At 45.1% G+C, this 18,634-nt stretch overlaps 1 protein-coding gene across 10 annotated transcripts in view; it reads left to right on the top strand.

The window, feature by feature from the left end:
* BCAS1 (brain enriched myelin associated protein 1) overlaps positions 1-18,634 on the top strand; it is a 144,841-nt gene that overhangs the window by 9,771 nt on the left and 116,436 nt on the right. For all 10 annotated transcript variants that reach the window (XM_044298749.1, XM_044298744.1, XM_044298750.1 and 7 more), the window contains exon 2: positions 4,941-5,022. In XM_044298749.1, coding sequence (XP_044154684.1) covers positions 4,951-5,022 — 72 coding nt within the window. In that variant the 5' untranslated portion in view covers positions 4,941-4,950. The remainder of the gene's footprint in view (positions 1-4,940; positions 5,023-18,634) is intronic.

The raw sequence follows: 18,634 nt of genomic DNA, 5'->3' as shown, positions 1-18,634 counted from the left end.
ACTTCTCCTGAGTACGGTGATACCAGATGTGTGACACTTTTTTGCAGCCAAGGTGGGCAAAGGGGCACATATTCCAAAGTGCACCTTTCGGATTTCGCAGGCCATTTTTTACACATTTTGATTGCAAAGTACTTCTCACACATTTGGGCCCCTAAATTGCCAGGGCAGTATAACTACGCCACAAGTGACCCCATTTTGGAAAGAAGACACCCCAAGGTATTCCGTGAGGGGCACGGCGAGTTCCTAGAATGTTTTATTTTTTGTTGCAAGTTAGTGGAATATGAGACTTTGAAAGAAAAAAAATAAAAATAAAAAAAATCATCATTTTCCGCTAACTTGTGACAAAAAATAAAAAATTCTAGGAACTCGCCGTGCCCCTCACGGAATACCTTGGGGTGTCTTCTTTCCAAAATGGGGTCACTTGTGGCGTAGTTATACTGCCCTGGCAATTTAGGGGCCCAAATGTGTGAGAAGAACTTTGCAATCAAAATGTGTAAAAAATGGCCTGCGAAATCCGAAAGGTGCACTTTGGAATATGTGCCCCTTTGCCCACCTTGGCTGCAATAAAGTGTGACACATCTGGTATCGCCGTACTCAGGAGAAGTTGGGGAATGTGTTTTGGGGTGTCATTTTACATATACCCATGCTGGGTGAGAGAAATATCTTGGTCAAATGCCAACTTTGTATAGAAAAATGGGAAAAGTTGTCTTTTGCCAAGATATTACTCTCACCCAGCATGGGTATATGTAAAATGACACCCCAAAACACATTCCCCAACTTCTCCTGAGTACGGCGATACCAGATGTGTGACACTTTTTTGCAGCCTAGGTGGGCAAAGGGACCCACATTCCAAAGTGCACCTTTCGGATTTCACCGGTCATTTTTTACAGCTTTTGATTGCAAAGTACTTCTCACACATATGGGCCCCTAAATTGCCAGGGCAGTATAACTACGCCACAAGTGACCCCATTTTGGAAAGAAGACACCCCAAGGTATTCCGTGAGGGGCATGGCGAGTTCCTAGAATTTTTTATTTTTTGTCGCAAGTTAGTGGAATATGAGACATAGTAAGAAAAAAAAAAATTTAAAAAAAAATTCAGCATTTTCTGCTAACTTGTGACAAAAAATAAAAAGTTCTATGAACTCACTATGCCCATCAGCGTATAACTTAGGGTGTCTACTTTCCGAAATGGGGTCATTTGTGGGGTTTTTCTACTGTTTGGGCATTGTAGAACCTCAGGAAACATGACAGGTGCTCAGAAAGTCAGAGCTGCTTCAAAAAGCGGAAATTCACATTTTTGTACCATAGTTTGTAAACGCTATAACTTTGACCCAAACCATTTTTTTTTTTACCCAAACATTTTTTTTTTATCAAAGACATGTAGAACAATAAATTTAGTGAAAAATGGATATATGGATGTTGTTTTTTTTGCAAAATTTTACAACTGAAAGTGAAAAATGTCATTTTTTTGCAAAAAAATCGTTAAATTTCGATTAATAACAAAAAAAGTAAAAATGTCAGCAGCAATGAAATACCACCAAATGAAAGCTCTATTAGTGAGAAGAAAAGGAGGTAAAATTCATTTGGGTGGTAAGTTGCATGACCGAGCAATAAACCGCTAAAGTTGTGGAGTGCCGATTTGTAAAAAAGGGCCTGGTCACTAGGGGGGTATAAACCTGTGGTCCTTAAGTGGTTAACATGCAAAAGCCGGATCCGGTTTGACTGAACACACGGCGTTAATGCAAGTCAATGGGAAAAAGGCCTGATCCGGCGTTCAGGATTTTTGGCCGGAGGTAAAAATACAACATGCTACGGTTTTCTGAAAAGCCTGATCAGTCAAAAAGACTGAACTGAAGACATCCTGATGCATCCTGAACGGATTACTCTCTATTCAGAATGCATTAGGATAAAACTGATCAGTTCTTTTCCGGATTTGAGCCCCTAGGATGGAACTCAGCGCCGGAAAAGAAAAACGCTAGTGTGAAGGTACCCTTACCCTGATTCTGCAGTTTGTTTGTTGTTGTTTTTTTTTTAGACATGTGCAGTATAAATGATATTATTAATTTAATTAATAATAATTATTTAGGTTGATAAAATTATACAAAATCTATGTATTTTTTTTTATATTTTACTCACTTATGTCACCATATTCTGATACCCATAACATTTTTATTTTTACATCAAGGCAGCTGTGTGAGGGCTAGTTTTTCGTGGGACAAGCTGTAGTTTGAAATACTACCATTTTGGGGGTACATATGTCTTTTTGATCACCTTTTATTCCAATTTTTGGGAGGTGAGATGGCCAAATAATAGCAACTAAAGGGATATTCTGGTTACAAAAAGTTATTCTATATCGACAGCGCTCTATAAAAATTAATAGAACAGCGGCGTGCATTCTGACCAGCTGTCCGTCCATTTCAGGGGGAGCTTTATTGGGTTTGGGGCCCTGTTCTCATGTTTGATGGGAGTCCCAGCGGTAGGACCCCCACTGATCCAATAGTTATCCACTATCCTGTAGATAGGGGACAACTTTTTATAATCTAAATACCCCTTTAAGCAAGTGTTGTTTTTTTTAATACTTTATAGGGTTCACCACGTAGGATAATATAACACGATAGCTTTATTTGTGTTATGGATGATTACGATAAAACCAAATTTATATAGGTTTTTTTTTATGTTTCAGTACTTCTGTTTCCATTGGTGCCATTTTGCATTTTGGGCACTCAAAACATTTTGATCACCTTTTATTCCATTTTTGTGGGAGGCAAGGTGGCCAAATAATATGAATTTTGTAAATGTTTTTATTTTTTAAGGGGTTCAACGTGCAGGGTAAATGACATGATAACTTTATTCTGTGGGTTGCTATGATTACGATGATACCAAAATGATAGTTTTTTTGCATCATAAAATCTTTTATTAAAAATCTTTTTACATGTCACCTTATTTTAAGACCAATAACATTTTATTTTTCCATAAAGGCAGCTGAATCAGGGCTTCTTTTTTGCAGGACAGGCTATAATTTTCTTGGTTCCATTTTGGGGCACAAACAACTTTTTGATTGCTTTTTATACCATATTTTTGGGAGGTGACCAAAAACAACAATTCTGGCATTGTGTTTTCTTTTTTTTTTTTTTACAGCATTCACCATGCTGGATAAGTAATATGATCCTTTTCTATATCGCATTGTTGTACATGCATCCAATTATGTGTAGTATATATTATTTCTTCATTTTCTTCCAATAATAAAGGACTGGAAGGGGATTATTTTTCAACTTGAATTTTATTTATTTTTCTTTTCTTTTTTTTTAAGTCCCATTAGAGGATTTGAAATTCCAATACTCTGATCACTTGCAAATTACATTACAAAACTGCTGTATAATATTTTACCTGCCCCTGACTCTGGATTGGCTTTTGCACATAACAACACCAGAGGCCACTGTCAGGCCTCCAGTTACCATGTCCAACATCAGGACCATGCAATCATATCACGCTGGCCCGATGAGGCTTCTCTCTGTATTAACATATTCCGCAATGTCTGCAGGTACCCTTTAACTGAATAGGGCTGAGCTGCAATACCATATGCAATCTGCAGACAAGTGTGACACTTGTTGGGGGGAAAGTTCAGGATTAAATGCAGGGACAAGTATTTGGTATTTACTTGAAACATGTGGATAAACTGAAGGCGATGCTCCCTTATATCCTACAGCAGCAAATCCCTTACATCCAACACAGCGGCCGTGCTGCAGTTGAGTACCGCTAAGGTCACATGAGCCACAGCTGTCTCTAATTAAACTAATGAGGCTGCACTGGTCGGTGGGCCTGTATTGTTAATGGCTCTCACCTTCAAAACTGCACATCCATTAACAATACAGGCCCCCTGAATAGTCCCATTGAACAGTAGTCGACTAGATTATGGCCACATCACAATAGCGCCATGAGGTCGTACCCTTAGAGCCCATTCTACTAGAGCAGTGTCTACCTCTTGGCCTGAATGAAGCCTGAATGAAATTTGGGGTGGAGCTTTGAACTTGCACTATGGAGGACATTTATCAACCCCAAAAAACTGACATCAAAGAGTTGGAAAGTTTCTGTTACGCAATACTTGTACAAAATTTTGCGACTTTCTAAAAAATGGGCTAAGCGGTGCATCGAGTAGGCGGTGCGGGGCTGCCACATTTATTAGAATTTATACCAGGAAACTGATTACATCCTAAGGGGGTGCCAACTTTAAACACCCAACACAGTGTATGGCAGATATCAGGAGGGTGTTAATAAATGTTCCCCTATATGTCTATCAACCATATAATGAAATTTCTGGTTCTTGGAAGAGACATCTCTTCACGAGGTACATTTTAAATTCCACCAGACAAGAAGACCCTCCCTATGGGGTTACTTTTTGCTGAATTCCCATATTTGTGCTGCTGGTAAGACATAAGGGAAGCATAGATTTTTAAGGCTGGAATCACACTTTTGTGCCGGCTGTGTTATCTGCCCATATAACTCTGATGTGTCACACTCGGACCATGGATAGACCATAGGGATCTATGATGCTGTGAGTTCAGGTCAGCTAACCTGTGGTTGAGTCATTACACATCTGAGTAATACGGAAGCATAACACGATGTGAATCTGGCCTAACGTTATTCTGTTTTCCATTAGTCCTGACTAGCTTGTCATCCTAGTTAGGTTACTTCTTTATAATAAACACAAGGTGAGAGAAGCTAGATGTTGTTTTTAAGTCTCAGGGGGTCTACTTAATTGGTGTTTAATTGAGTAATACATTTTTTTATCTGGGGAAGAAATACCCCATTATTGAGCTGCGTAGGACTATGGGAAAACAGATTATTGTTAGAAATCCATTCTTCTCCCCAAATTAACGTTTCATATACAGTATAATGTTCCTATAAACAGCAAAATCACCATAAATGTGTTCTCTTGGCAGAGATCTCACGATGGGGAATGAAGTGAGTAGCTCAGAAGTTGAAGAGGAACAAGAGGAACCCATAAAAGAAAGTAATCTTGAGGTACAAAGTGCATGTTACCCTAAACCTGACAATATTAAGTTATTTATTTTTATTTTTATTTTATGCACTTATATAGCACTACTATATTCCGCAGCGCTTTACAGACATTAGCATCAAGCTGTGCCCAATGGGGCTCACAATCTAAGTTCCCTATCAGTATGTCTTTGGAGTGTGGGAGGAAACCCACACAAACACAGGGAGAACATACCAGTACCAGCACCAGTGCTAACCACTAAGTCACCATGCTGCCCATGATTATGGGCAGCATGGTGACATGCAGGTGACGTGCAGGGAACAAGCAGCAAGCATGCTGTGGCCAGGGCTAAAAGGAAACTGTGGAGCAGATCCCATAACAAACAGTACCTACAAGTACAGAGCCCAGCACTACAGCGGTGAATGTGGAAGCACTGGCAGCACCTCTGAACACGGCGCCCGGGACAGCTTTCTAGCTGTCTTACATTTAAACAATTTTCTACGCCTAAACCAGGCACACCACACCCACTTTTTTTTAGACCTGGCGTGAACAGGGAATAAGTCGCAGATTCTGATGCACCACAAAAGTGGCGTATATCTGGTCATACATGACCCCCTATATTTCTAAACCAATAGACCTCAATTTACCTATTAGGTGTCCGTGAGGGACAGTATCAAACACCTTTGCAAAGTCCAAAGACACAAATTCCTCAGCCTTCCCTCTGTCCAGGCTTCTACTCATCTCCTCATCAAAACAAATCAGGTTAGTCTGACAAATTCAGTGTTTTTAGTAAAACCATGTTGGGTATCACTTATGATATCATTAACAGTTACATAATCCTGTATATAGTCCCATAGAAGGCCCTCAAGCATTTTCCCACAATATCAATTACAGGAAACAGTAACATAACAGTCCAATATGGGTGGTAATCCATAGGAATGGAACAGTGGATCAGTGTCTGCACAGAGCTTTCTCTGTAGATTTTAGTTCTGTTTAATGTCATCTTTACACTAGGCATGTACAGTGATGTAATGTATGAAAATGAAGTGCCACCTTGTATTAAAGGAGCATAGCTGAGCTGTAAAGGAGGGGTTTGCTGACTATTTCCATTAACACCTGTACAATAATAATTTCAGAAAATTTCTAGCTATAACTCAGGATCTGTACAAGATAAGTAGTTTAATGTAGTTTTTTTTGGGGTCATCAAATATTTTGATACCCAATCGATACTTTTGCCTGGTATCGACCTCAATACCAGGATTTGCCTTTTTTCGATACTGGGCTTCGCTATTGCGCAGTCTAGTATCAGAGAACAATGAGCGTGCTGCTCTCAGTGCGCTCTGTGTTCTCCTCAGCAGCACAGGGGAGAAAGAAACAGTCTCTCCCTCCACCCTGTGCCGCTGCTACCGCTGCCACCAGTGAGGGGAGAGGGGTGGGCGCACTGCGCCACCGATGAAAGTAAATGGACCTTTCCTCTGGCAAAAAATTCCAAACTAAGTATCACGATATGTACAGCGGTGCCCAGGGATCTTACTGCACTTCCTATAATCCCTGGGCGCCGCTCCGTTCACCGGAGTCACAGTCACAGCGAAGGGGAATGGAAGGGGGCGTGGTTACCGTGACTTGAAGCAAGGAGGCCGCCTCCTACTTTACTTCAAGCATGTGTGGAGAAGCGCGCCAGCAGGGGACGAAACAAAGTTTTCAGTAATTTTGCTGAATCTGACTTCAGGAAGAAAGGCATCATCAGAAACACGCTGCTGGCTACTCGCAGGTACTGCTGGCAGCTTGGGATGGTTTTGGGAGGTGACAGATTCCCTTTAAAAGTTAATTATATTATCATTGGTGGTGCAGTGTGCCATCTCCCCCTCCTCCCCAGTAGTAAAATTATTGTTGGCGTAGTGCGCCCCCCCAACCCACCTAGTATTAAAATAATTGGTGGCGCAGTGCGCCCCCCCCAACTCCCTCCAGTATCAAAATCATTGGTGGCACAGTGCGCCCCCCAACTCCAACCAGTATTAAAATCATTGGTGGCAGTGGCCACAGGGTCCCCTCCCCTCCTCCTCATTGGTGGCAGTGGCAGCTTCTGATTGGAGCTCCAGCAGTGCAATCCTGGGGCTCCGATCGTTTACCATGGCAGCCAGGACACTACCATGGCAGCCATGACGCTACTGAAGCCCTGGGTGCCATAGTCGGCTCCAGGGGCGTAACTACCATAGCGGCAGACCATGCGACTGCTATGGGGCCCAGGGCAAGAGGGGGCCCAGTCTTAGTTGGGATTATCTCCTCTTCGAATGGGGGTGAAAACTTGGTCAGGACTCTACCCTCTAAAGGAACAACTTTTAGCAATTGAGGCAGTGAAAAATGGCCCAAGGGTCATTGAAAAGGGTTTAGGCAGAAATCCTTCTGTCCTGTGTGGGGGGCCTGGTTTGATCCTTGCTATGGGGCCCTTACTTCTCTATGTACGCCACTGGTCGGCTCCCTGCTGCTGTGTGTACTATGCACAGGGCGGCAGGGAGAGTGTGAGGTCCTATTCACCCTAATAGAGATCTATTAGGGTGAATAGGATAAGGGATTAAAAGATCCCAAGTTCTGGCCCCTAAGAGGGGAAATAGTTATTAAATGAAAAAATTAAAAGTAAAAAAACCCATCAAAATATTAAGTATAAATCACCCTCTTTCCCAATTTTACATATAAAATATATAAATAATAAATAAATAAACATATTACATATTGCAACGTCTGAAAAGTCCAAACTATTAAAATGTTTTTAAAAATGTCCTATGCGGTGGGCACCGTAACAGAAAAAAATAATAAAAATAATAAAATAAAAACTGCGTGATTCGCCATTTTTTTGTCACCTTGTCCTCCCAAAAAATAGGATCGGACTGTTCTATTATGGGCCAGACATTCCATAAAATACGGAATGCACGCAGCTTTCTATGGTGTTTTATTTTTTTAACGTGGTATCGAATGGTATTGGGTATCGCAATACTTTTTTATAGTATCGAAACCGAATCAAAATGTTGTTATCGAAACAACCCTAGTACACCGTGACTCCACTAGCAGCATAGTGAGTGCAGCTCTGGAGTATAAAGCAGGATGTAACTCAGGATTAGTACAGGATAAGGCTACATGCACACGACCCTTGTTTTGGTCCGCATCAGAGCCGCAGTTTTGGTAGCTCGGATTCGGACCCATTCACTTCAATGGGGCCGTAAAAGATGCGGACAGCACTCCGTGTGCCGTCCGCATCCGTTTCTCCGTTCCGTGGTCTGCAAACAAAATATAACCTGTCCTATTCTTGTCCGCGCTTTGCGGACAAGAATAGGCAGTTATATTAAAGGCTGTCCGTGCCGTTACGCAAATTGTGGAATGCACACGGACGCCATCCGTGTTTTGCGGATCCGCGATTTGTGGACCGCAAAACACACAACGGTCGTGTGCATGTAGCCTAAGGAATATAATGCATGTACACAGTGACTCTACCAGCAGAATAGTAAGTGCAGCTCTAGGGTATAAAACAGGCTGTAATTCAGAATCAGTACAGGCCTAGATCACATGTCACTGTTTTGGTCAGTGATTTCCATCAGTGATTGTGAACCAAAATCAGTTGCAGGTCAAAAACACAGAACAGGTGTAAATCATTCCATTATACCTTATCTCTGTGTAGGCTTCCCTTCTGGTTTTGGCTCAATCACTGATGGAAATTACTGACCAAAACACTGAAGTGTCAACTAGGCCAAAGTAATGTAATATATTTACAAAGTGGCTACATTGGCAGAATTGTGATTGCAGCTCTGGAGTATATTAACCGCCTCCGGACCGCCTAACGCATATTTGCGTTCCGGAGGCGGCAGCGCTGGGCAGAGTCACGCATATACGCGTCATCTCGCGAGACGCGAGATGACGCGCTTAGCCGGCCCGCGCATGCGCATCGCGGGCCGGCAAAAGTTAGAGGGGGGTCACGTCACCAGCCTGCCAGCCAATGATCGTTGCTGGCAGGCTGGCGATTTAAAAAAAAACGAATCACAAGCCAGTTAACACATCTTATTAGTAAATATGATGTGTTAAATGGCTTCCCTGCTCTTCTGCTGGTCCGTTTCGTCGGTTGGTCTCAGCAGAGGAGCAGGCTTCACAGTGAGTAGCACCAAACACTACACATAGCCCCAGATCACCCCCCTGCACCCCAATTAACCCCTTGATCACCTCTTCTTGCCCCTGTCAATCACTAGTGAAAGTAAAAAAAAGTGATCAGTGTAAACTGTCACTTTTTTTTTTCACTGGTATTGACTATTAGGTTTTAGGGATAGTTTAGGCCCCTTGGTTAGGTAGTTTAGCGATCAGTTAGCGCCCAGCCCACCGCACCGCAGTCAATTATTCGCTGATTAGCGTATCGCTAATCAGCTTTTGTACTTTCATAGTATCTGTAAGTGATCAAAACTGATCACAGTCAGAACTATAATAGTATTAGTGTCACCTTAGTTCGCCCTCCACCCAAAACGCAGTGTTTGCCCGATCAGGCCTGATCGGTCGCCCACACGTGCGTTCGCCCACGCCCGCCCCGCCTCAGTGACAAAAAATATATATTTTTTGATCACTGCACAATCACTTTACACGCGCTGCGGCGATAAAAAAATCAGTTTTGATATTTTTTATCAACCGCAGCGGCCTCCGGTACTTCGCTAGCCTCCCATTTGTAAGACAGGCTTGCTTTTTTTCTTGGGTAGTCTCAGGGAATACCCCTAAATTTAGTTGCCCAAATGTCAAACAGGGGGTATTCTTCTGAAGAGGCCTACAGGCTTCTGACCCAGTCGGATGAGGAACGGGAACCCTCATCTGATAAATCTAGCGGGTCAGAATATAAACCTGTAGAAAGCAGTGGCAGTCTGACCCAAAGTTCGGACGAGGAGGTTGAGGTCCCTGATACCACCAGGCGTACCCGGCCCCGTGTCGCTAGACCACAGGTTGCGCAGGATCCGCTTCAAGGGCAGCAGAGTGGGGCTGGCACTGTCGGATTACGTGGTGAGGCATACACCTAGTACCAGCACTGCCGTACAACATGGTGAAGTGGCGAGCACCAGAAGGGCAGTTAAAGCTGGTACGGTGGCACGTGCATTAGTTACCCCGTCGCAGCCACCGCACAGACGGGCCCGTAGACCCCCTAGAATCCCTTAGGTGCTGGCAAATCCTGAGTGGCAGTCCCCAACTTCAGCCGCACCTGTAGTTCCCCCTTTCACCGCCCAGTCTGGAGTTCGAGTTGAGACAGCTCAGATCGATTCGGCCCTGGGATTTTTTGAGCTGTTCTTGACTGCGGAGCTCTTGGACTTAGTTGTGGCAGAAACAAATCGGTATGCCACTCAATTTATATCCGCCAACCCGGGAAGCTATTATGCCCAGCCTTTCCGGTGGAAACCAGTCCAAGTTTCCGAAATAAAAAAAATTCTGGGCCTTCTCCTCAACATGGGCCTAACCAAAAAGCATGAATTGCGGTCATATTGGTCCACGAACCCAATTCATCACATGCCCGCCCATGTTCTCTGCTGCTATGTCCAGGGCACGTTTTGAGGCCATCCTGCGTTTCCTGCACTTTAGCGACAACACCACCTCCCGTCCCAGAGGCCACCCAGCTTTTGACCGGCTCCACAAAATTCGGCCCCTCATAGACCACTTCAACCAGAAATTTGCAGATTTGTATACCCCTGAGCAAAACATCTGCATAGACGAGTCCCTTATACATTTTACCGGGCGCCTTGGCTTCAAACAATTGCAACATCCCAAGCAAGCGCGCCCGGTATGGGGTCAAATTGTATAAGCTCTGTGAAAGGGCCACAGGCTATACCCACAAATTTCGGATCTATGAGGGAAAAGATCAGACCCTGGAGCCGGTCGGTTGCCCTGACTACCTGGGGAGCAGTGGGAAGACAGTCTGGGACTTGGTGTCACCTTTATTTGGCAAGGGGTACCATCTTTATGTGGACAATTTCTACACAAGTGTGGCCCTCTTCAGGCATTTGTTTCTAGAACAGATTGGCTGCTGTGGCACTGCGCGAACTAGTCGTGCGGGCTTCCCCCAACGGCTCGTTACCACCCGTCTTGCAAGGGGGGAGAAGGCTGCCTTGTGTAACGAAGAACTGCTTGCGGTGAAATGGAGAGACAAGCGTGACGTTTACATGCTCTTCTCCATTCACGCAGACACGACAATACAAATTGAGCGAGAAACCCGTGTCATTGAAAAGCCCCTCTCAGTCCACGACTATAACCTTCACATGGGAGGGGTGGACTTCAATGACCAGATGTTGTCTCCGTATTTAGTTTCCCGACGCACCAGACGCTGGTATAAGAAGGTGTCTGTATATTTGATTCAATTGGCTCTGTACCCAGGAGGTTCCGTGGCCCCATCCACCAGTGTAGTTAGCTGTCTACATGAGCGACATTTCCCCAATGTCGTTCCTGGTACCTCAACCCAACCGTCACCCCGAAAAAGATGTCGTGTCTGTAGCAGGAGTGGAATAAGGCGTGACACCCGCTATTTCTGTCCTGACTGCCCTGACCACCCTGCCCTATGCTTTGGAGAGTGTTTCCGGAAGTACCACACACAGGTACACTTAGCATAGGGATTGCATCTCAGAGGACAGGCACACAGGGCAATTAGGGCCCATTCACACACAGCTGCTGCAAACCTCTCCTTTCACCTGGGACAAAGTGCATAATGTACTTCGCCACATCTTTGGGCGATTTGCGCTTTGCTCATTGTCCCATGGGGAAGGAGAGGTTTGTCCTATAAAGGTAAAAAAAAACACACCAGTAAGCACAAAAGTTAAAGTTCAGTTTCAAAAGTTAAAAAAAAGTTTATATGTTCTGTTCTAAAGCGATTATAAAGTTAATAAAATTTATTGCGTTGCGGCCTGGTTTTTTTCATTTTTTTTTTTAACCTACTGGTGGACCAACCGATCGACTAGCTGCAGCACTGATGTGCATTCTGACAGAAGCATTGCGCTGCTGTCAGATTACACACAAGTCGGTGTATGCGGCGCTGCAAGACGAGATTTCTCCTCTGCAGTAAAAGATACGTTTGCCGAGGCATGTGAGCTGAGGAGGTGGCGGTGTTCATATGCTTTGGCAAACACTTTGTATATAAAAAATAAATAAAATCCCGGCAATGATTTATTCATCCACATCGATTGCCGTTCATTTTTTTCTTTCAGCCCAGAGGCTGAACGGAAAAAAAAAAATCTCATTACCTGTATGCTCAATATAAGTGTAATGATCGGCGTCACACACAGGGAGGAAAACAGGGAAAGCCCTGCCCAAGGCTTGCGGTCAGTTGTAATTGCTGCTGTTGCTGGAGGACCGACGCCTTCAATCCTGCCACCTCCAAAGACAGGCCATGAAATTGTTTGGACAGAGCAGCAATTTGATCCATACTGGATTCAAAGTAGTTAAAAAATTTATTTTTATTTTTTTACCTACACAAAATAAGGGCCAGAGATAATGTAATGACCGGCGTCACACACAGGGAGGAAAACAGGGAAAGCCCTGCCCAAGGGAGAGGGAAAGGTGGTGACCCCTAACTCACCTTGCGGCTGGCACCTGACTGCCCTGATGTCCCTAGACGGGTTCCTCACCCGTGCGGCGATCACGTGCCTAAACCCTGGCTTTCCCTGAAATGAGCCCTAGATAGTGAACGGGCCGGTGGGATCGCTAGTCCGCACCACTGCACTAAGAGGGAAACACCAGGGAGAGGACAGACAAATACAAACAAACACAAACACCCAGGTGGGCGACCACAGCAGTCCACAAAGGTCCAACAGGGATCCGGAGGGTAGCATTCTGAAACAACCATCCGAGAACGCAGCAACACAGCTCCAGTGGGTCAGAATAGATGTCCAGGCAGGAAGCTCTATCTCTGGCAACCAGAGAAGTGTGAGAGAGGAATATAAGGAGGTTTGGGAGTGCTGGACAAGGAACAGCTGAGGAGAAGGAGCTACGGATCCCTGAGTGAGCCAAAAGGGTTTGCAAAGCAAACCCAGAAGGCTACCATAAGGAAAACAGCCCTATCTTAAATAGAGCGTGCAGCCAACCGCTGCGACTTCCTGACCCCGGGTATAACGGAGTCAGGCGTTGTTCTCGATACCCTCGTGACAGTACCCCCCTCTCTACGAGGGGCCTCCGGACACTCAGGACCAGGTCTCTCAGGATGAGAGGCATGAAAAACCCGAACTAACCTGTCAGCGTTTACCTCAGACGCAGGAACCCACATTCTTTACTCGGGACCGTAACCTCTCCAATGCACCAGATATTGAAGAGAGCGGCGGACCCGACGAGAATTAACAATTTTGGATATCTGAAATTCTAGATTACCATCCACGACAACAGGAGGGGGTGGCAGCGGTGATGGTTCTAGAGGTGGAACATATTTTTTGAGTAACGACTTATGAAAAACATTATGAATTTTAAAAGTCTGAGGTAACTCCAGGCGAAAAGCCACGGGGTTGATGATGGCTCCAATTTTGTAAGGGCCAATAAACCTAGGACCCAGTTTCCAAGAGGGAACCTTCAACTTAATATTCCTAGTAGACAACCACACATAGTCATTTACTCCTAGGTCCGGACCTGGCGACCGTCTCTTATCAGCCATGCATTTGTATTTACCTCCCATATTTTTCAAGTTAGCTTGCACCTTCTGCCATACCGATGAAAGAGATGACGAAAAACTTTCCTCTTCGGGAACCCCAGAAGACCCCCCCTCTTTGAAAGTACAGAATTGGGGATGAAAACCATATGCACCAAGAAATGGTGACTTACCAGTGGATTCCTGACGACGATTATGGCAAATTCAGCTAACGGTAAATATGATGACCACAACTCTTGGTTTTCAGACACAAAACATCTTAGATATGTCTCAAGGTTTTGGTTGGTACGCTCAGTCTGTCCATTCGACTGAGGATGGAAAGCTGAGGAAAAGGACAAGTGTACCCCCAAACGAGAACAAAAAGCTTTCCAAAATTTAGAAATAAACTGGGTACCCCGATCCGAAACAACATCGGAGGGGACCCCGTGAAGCTTCACGATTTCACTGACGAATACCTGAGCAAGAGTCTTAGCATTAGGTAGTGTGGGTAACGCAATGAAGTGTACCATTTTGCTAAACCTGTCCACTACTACCAAAATAACTGTTTTACCCGCAGACAAAGGTAAGTCAGTGATAAAATCCATTGACAGATGTGTCCACGGTCTATTGGGAATGACGAGTGGTAATAGAGACCCTGCAGGACGTGTATGTGAAACTTTTGCGCGCGCACAGGTAGAACAAGAAGACACAAAATCTAATACATCCTGACGCAACCTTGGCCACCAAAAACGACGAGACAATAGCTCCAAGGTTGCTTTACTACCCGGGTGCCCAGCAAGTGCCGAATTATGATGTTCCTTTAATAATTCGAAACGTAGGTTCAACGGTACAAACAATTTCTCTGAGGGGCAAGAGACCGGGGCGTCCCCCTGGGCCTCTAGCACCCTCCCCTCCAAAACAGAGTGTACCGCAGAGACAACCACTCCTCTTTGTAGAATGGGCACCGGATCACTCACAGTACCCCCTCCAGGGAAATAACGAGATAATGCATCAGCCTTGGTGTTCTTTGCCCCAGGACGATAGGTAATCACAAAGTTAAACCTGGTAAAAAATAGCGACCACCTAGCCTGTCTAGGGGTGAGACGCTTAGCTGATTCGAGGTACAGGAGATTTTTGTGGTCCGTAATCACAGTGACGGGGTGGACTGCCCCCTCTAAGAAGTGACGCCACTCCTCAAACGCAAGTTTAATAGCTAATAGTTCCCTATTGCCAATATCGTAGTTCTTTTCTGCTGCAGATAGTTTTTTAGAAAAGAAAGCACAAGGACGCCATTTGCCAGGAGACGGACCCTGAGACAGCACAGCCCCCACTCCCACCTCTGACGCATCGACTTCAACAATAAAAGGCTGAGAGACATCAGGTTGGACTAGTACAGGTGCTGAGGTAAACCTCTCTTTTAGAGAGGAAAAAGCTAACTTTAGCAGGCGTCAGACCATTTAGAAAAATCAGTCCCCTTCCTAGTCATATCAGTAAGCGGTTTTACAATAAGTGAATAATCTTTAATGAATTTCCTATAGAAATTCGCGAAGCCCAAGAACCGTTGTAGTGCTTTGAGGTTCTCAGGAAGATCCCAATCTAAAATTGCCTGGACCTTCCTAGGATCCATACGGAAACCTGACGCAGATAAAAAATAACCCAGGAATTGTATCTCCTGAACGGCGAAGACACATTTTTCAATCTTAGCATATAATTCATTCGTCCGTAGGACCTGCAGTACTTGTCTGACATGCACCTCATGTGTTTTCAGATCAGACGAATAAATTAAAATATCATCTAGGTATATTACCACAAACCTGCCGATTAGATGACTAAAAATGTCATTAACGAAATGTTGAAAGACGGCAGGAGCATTGGTCAGACCGAAAGGCATAACTAGATTTTCATAATGCCCCTCAGGGGTGTTAAACGCTGTCTTCCACTCATCCCCCTCCTTAATACGAATCAGATTGTAGGCCCCCCTAAGATCAAGTTTGGAGAACCACCTAGCACCCGCAATCTGATTAAACAGGTCAGGAATGAGAGGAAGAGGGTATGGGTCTCGGATGGTTATCTGATTTAATTCGCGAAAATCTAAGCAAGGACGCAGGCCCCCATCTTTCTTTTTAACGAAGAAAAACCCTGCAGCCACGGGTGAAGAAGAGGGTCTGATGTGTCCCTTAGCCAAGCTCTCGGAGATATAATCTTTCATGGCTTGTCTCTCTGGACCCGAAAGATTATATAACCTGGTCTTGGGTAATTTTGCGCCGGGAATAAGGTTAACCGGGCAATCATAAGGACGATGAGGTGGTAACTTCTGACAACCTTTTTCAGAAAAAACATCCTCAAAATCCGAAATAAATGTAGGTAGGGTAGTTATGGAGGCGACTAAGCAATTGCTATTTAAGCAATTTTCTCTGCACTGCTCACTCCACTCCAATATCTCCCTGGCCTGCCAATCCACCACTGGATTGTGCGCTACCAACCAGGGAAGGCCCAGCACCACCGGAGTGGGAAGCCCCTCCAGAACATAACCTGAAAGCATCTCGTTATGGTGGTCCCCTACCCGAAGGTGTAAATTATGAACGATGTGGGTGAGGTTTCTCTGAGACAGGGGAGCAGAATCAATAGCGAATATGGGAATGGGTCTCTGTAACGTACAGAGAGACAAACCCAAAGAGCGGGCAAAATTGGCATCTATCAAATTTACCCCTGCTCCACTGTCTAGAAAGAAAGAAATAGTCTCCGTCTTATCACCAAAAATAATAACCGCTGGCAACACAAATTGCGATGTACGTATGGAGGAGACGTATACCCCCCGGCTGACATCCTCCACACAGCCTGGGGTTAGTAGTTTTTCCGACGGTCTTTTGTTTCTGAGGAAAGAAGGACAGACATTAATGAAATGACCCCTCTCCCCACAAAAAAAAACAAACCCCACGCCTACGGCGAGCCTCAGGAGGACGGACCTGACGAGTAGTTCCTCCTAGCTGCATAGGCTCGTCTAAGTCCGTACAGACTAACTGCTGCTTGGGAGGGGTTACCAATTTCTCCGGTTCTTTCAACCTGTCCCTAAGGCGTCTCTCTATACGGATAGAAAGGGACATAACCGCATCAAGGGAAACGGGGGTCTCATATAATGCAAGCGCATCCTTAACCCTTTCGGATAACCCAGAGCAGAACTGACTCCTGAGAGCCGGGTCGTTCCATTGGGTATCCGTAGCCCACCTACGGAATTCAGAGCAATAATCCTCTACCGGCCGCTCTCCTTGTAAGAGTCTCCGTAATCTTGATTCAGCCAGTGCTACTCGGTCAGGGTCGTCATATATGAGACCCAAGGCCCCGAAAAACTCATCCACTGACCGAAGAGCCTGGGAATCAGTAGGTAAAGAGAACGCCCAGGACTGCGGGTCCCCCTGCAGCAGGGAAATAACAACCCCCACCCGCTGATCTTCATTACCAGAGGAGTAAGGGCGCAGTTTAAAGTATAACTTACAGGCCTCACGGAACGTCAAAAACTTGTCCCTTCCCCCAGAAAATCTGTCAGGGAGAGGGACCTTGGGTTCCGCAACAACCTGGTTACCAGTAGCAACCGCTGGGCTTGCGGTCAGTTGTAATTGCTGCTGTTGCTGGAGGACCGACGCCTTCAATCCTACCACCTCCAAAGACAGGCCATGAAATTGTTTGGACAGAGCAGCAATTTGATCCATACTGGATTCTAAGTAGGTAAAAAATTTATTTTTATTTTTTTACCTACACAAAATAAGGGCCAGAGATAATGTAATGACCGGCGTCACACACAGGGAGGAAAACAGGGAAAGCCCTGCCCAAGGGAGAGGGAAAGGTGGTGACCCCTAACTCACCTTGCGGCTGGCACCTGACTGCCCTGATGTCCCTAGACGGGTTCCTCACCCGTGCGGCGATCACGTGCCTAAACCCTGGCTTTCCCTGAAATGAGCCCTAGATAGTGAACGGGCCGGTGGGATCGCTAGTCCGCACCACTGCACTAAGAGGGAAACACCAGGGAGAGGACAGACAAATACAAACAAACACAAACACCCAGGTGGGCGACCACAGCAGTCCACAAAGGTCCAACAGGGATCTGGAGGGTAGCAGTTCTGAAACAACCATCCGAGAACGCAGCAACACAGCTCCAGTGGGTCAGAATAGATGTCCAGGCAGGAAGCTCTATCTCTGGCAACCAGAGAAGTGTGAGAGAGGAATATAAGGAGGTTTGGGAGTGCTGGACAAGGAACAGCTGAGGAGAAGGAGCTACGGATCCCTGAGTGAGCCAAAAGGGTTTGCAAAGCAAACCCAGAAGGCTACCATAAGGAAAACAGCCCTATCTTAAATAGAGCGTGCAGCCAACCGCTGCGACTTCCTGACCCCGGGTATAACGGAGTCAGGCGTTGTTCTCGATACCCTCGTGACAATAAGGAGAATAGCAGAAACTCCTAATGCTGGCCATACATGTAATGATTGTGGAGACCCTCAAATGCTAGGGCAGTACAAACACCCCACAAATTACCCCATTTTGGAAAGAAGACACCCCAAGGTATTTGCTGAGGGGCATATTGAGTCCATGAAAGATTTAAATGTTTGTCCCAAGTTAGCGGAAATTGAGACTTTGTGAGAAAAAACAAAAAAATTATCAATTTCCGCTAACTTATGCCCAAATTTTTTTTTTCGATGAACTCGCCAGGCCCCTCATTGAATACCTTGGGGTGTCTTCTTTCCAAAATGGGGTCCCATGTGGGGTATTTATACTGCCCTGGATTTTTAGGGGTCCTAAAGCGTGAGAAGAAGTCTGGGATCCAAATGTCTAAAAATGCCCTCCTAAAAGGAATTTGGGCACCTTAGCGCATCTAGGCTGCAAAAAAGTCGCCGTACTCAGGAGAAGTTGGGGAATGTGTTTTGGGGTGTCATTTTTACATATACCCATGCTGGGTGAGATAAATATCTTGGTCAAATGCCAACTTTGTATAAAAAAAATGGGAAAAGTTGTATTTTGCCAAGGTATTTATCTCACC

The sequence above is a fragment of the Bufo gargarizans genome, chromosome 6 (genome assembly GCF_014858855.1).
Source record: "Bufo gargarizans isolate SCDJY-AF-19 chromosome 6, ASM1485885v1, whole genome shotgun sequence".
Lineage (NCBI taxonomy): Eukaryota > Metazoa > Chordata > Amphibia > Anura > Bufonidae > Bufo > Bufo gargarizans.
Note: the sequence above shows the minus strand (reverse complement) of the source record. Positions and strands in the feature narration are given on the sequence as shown.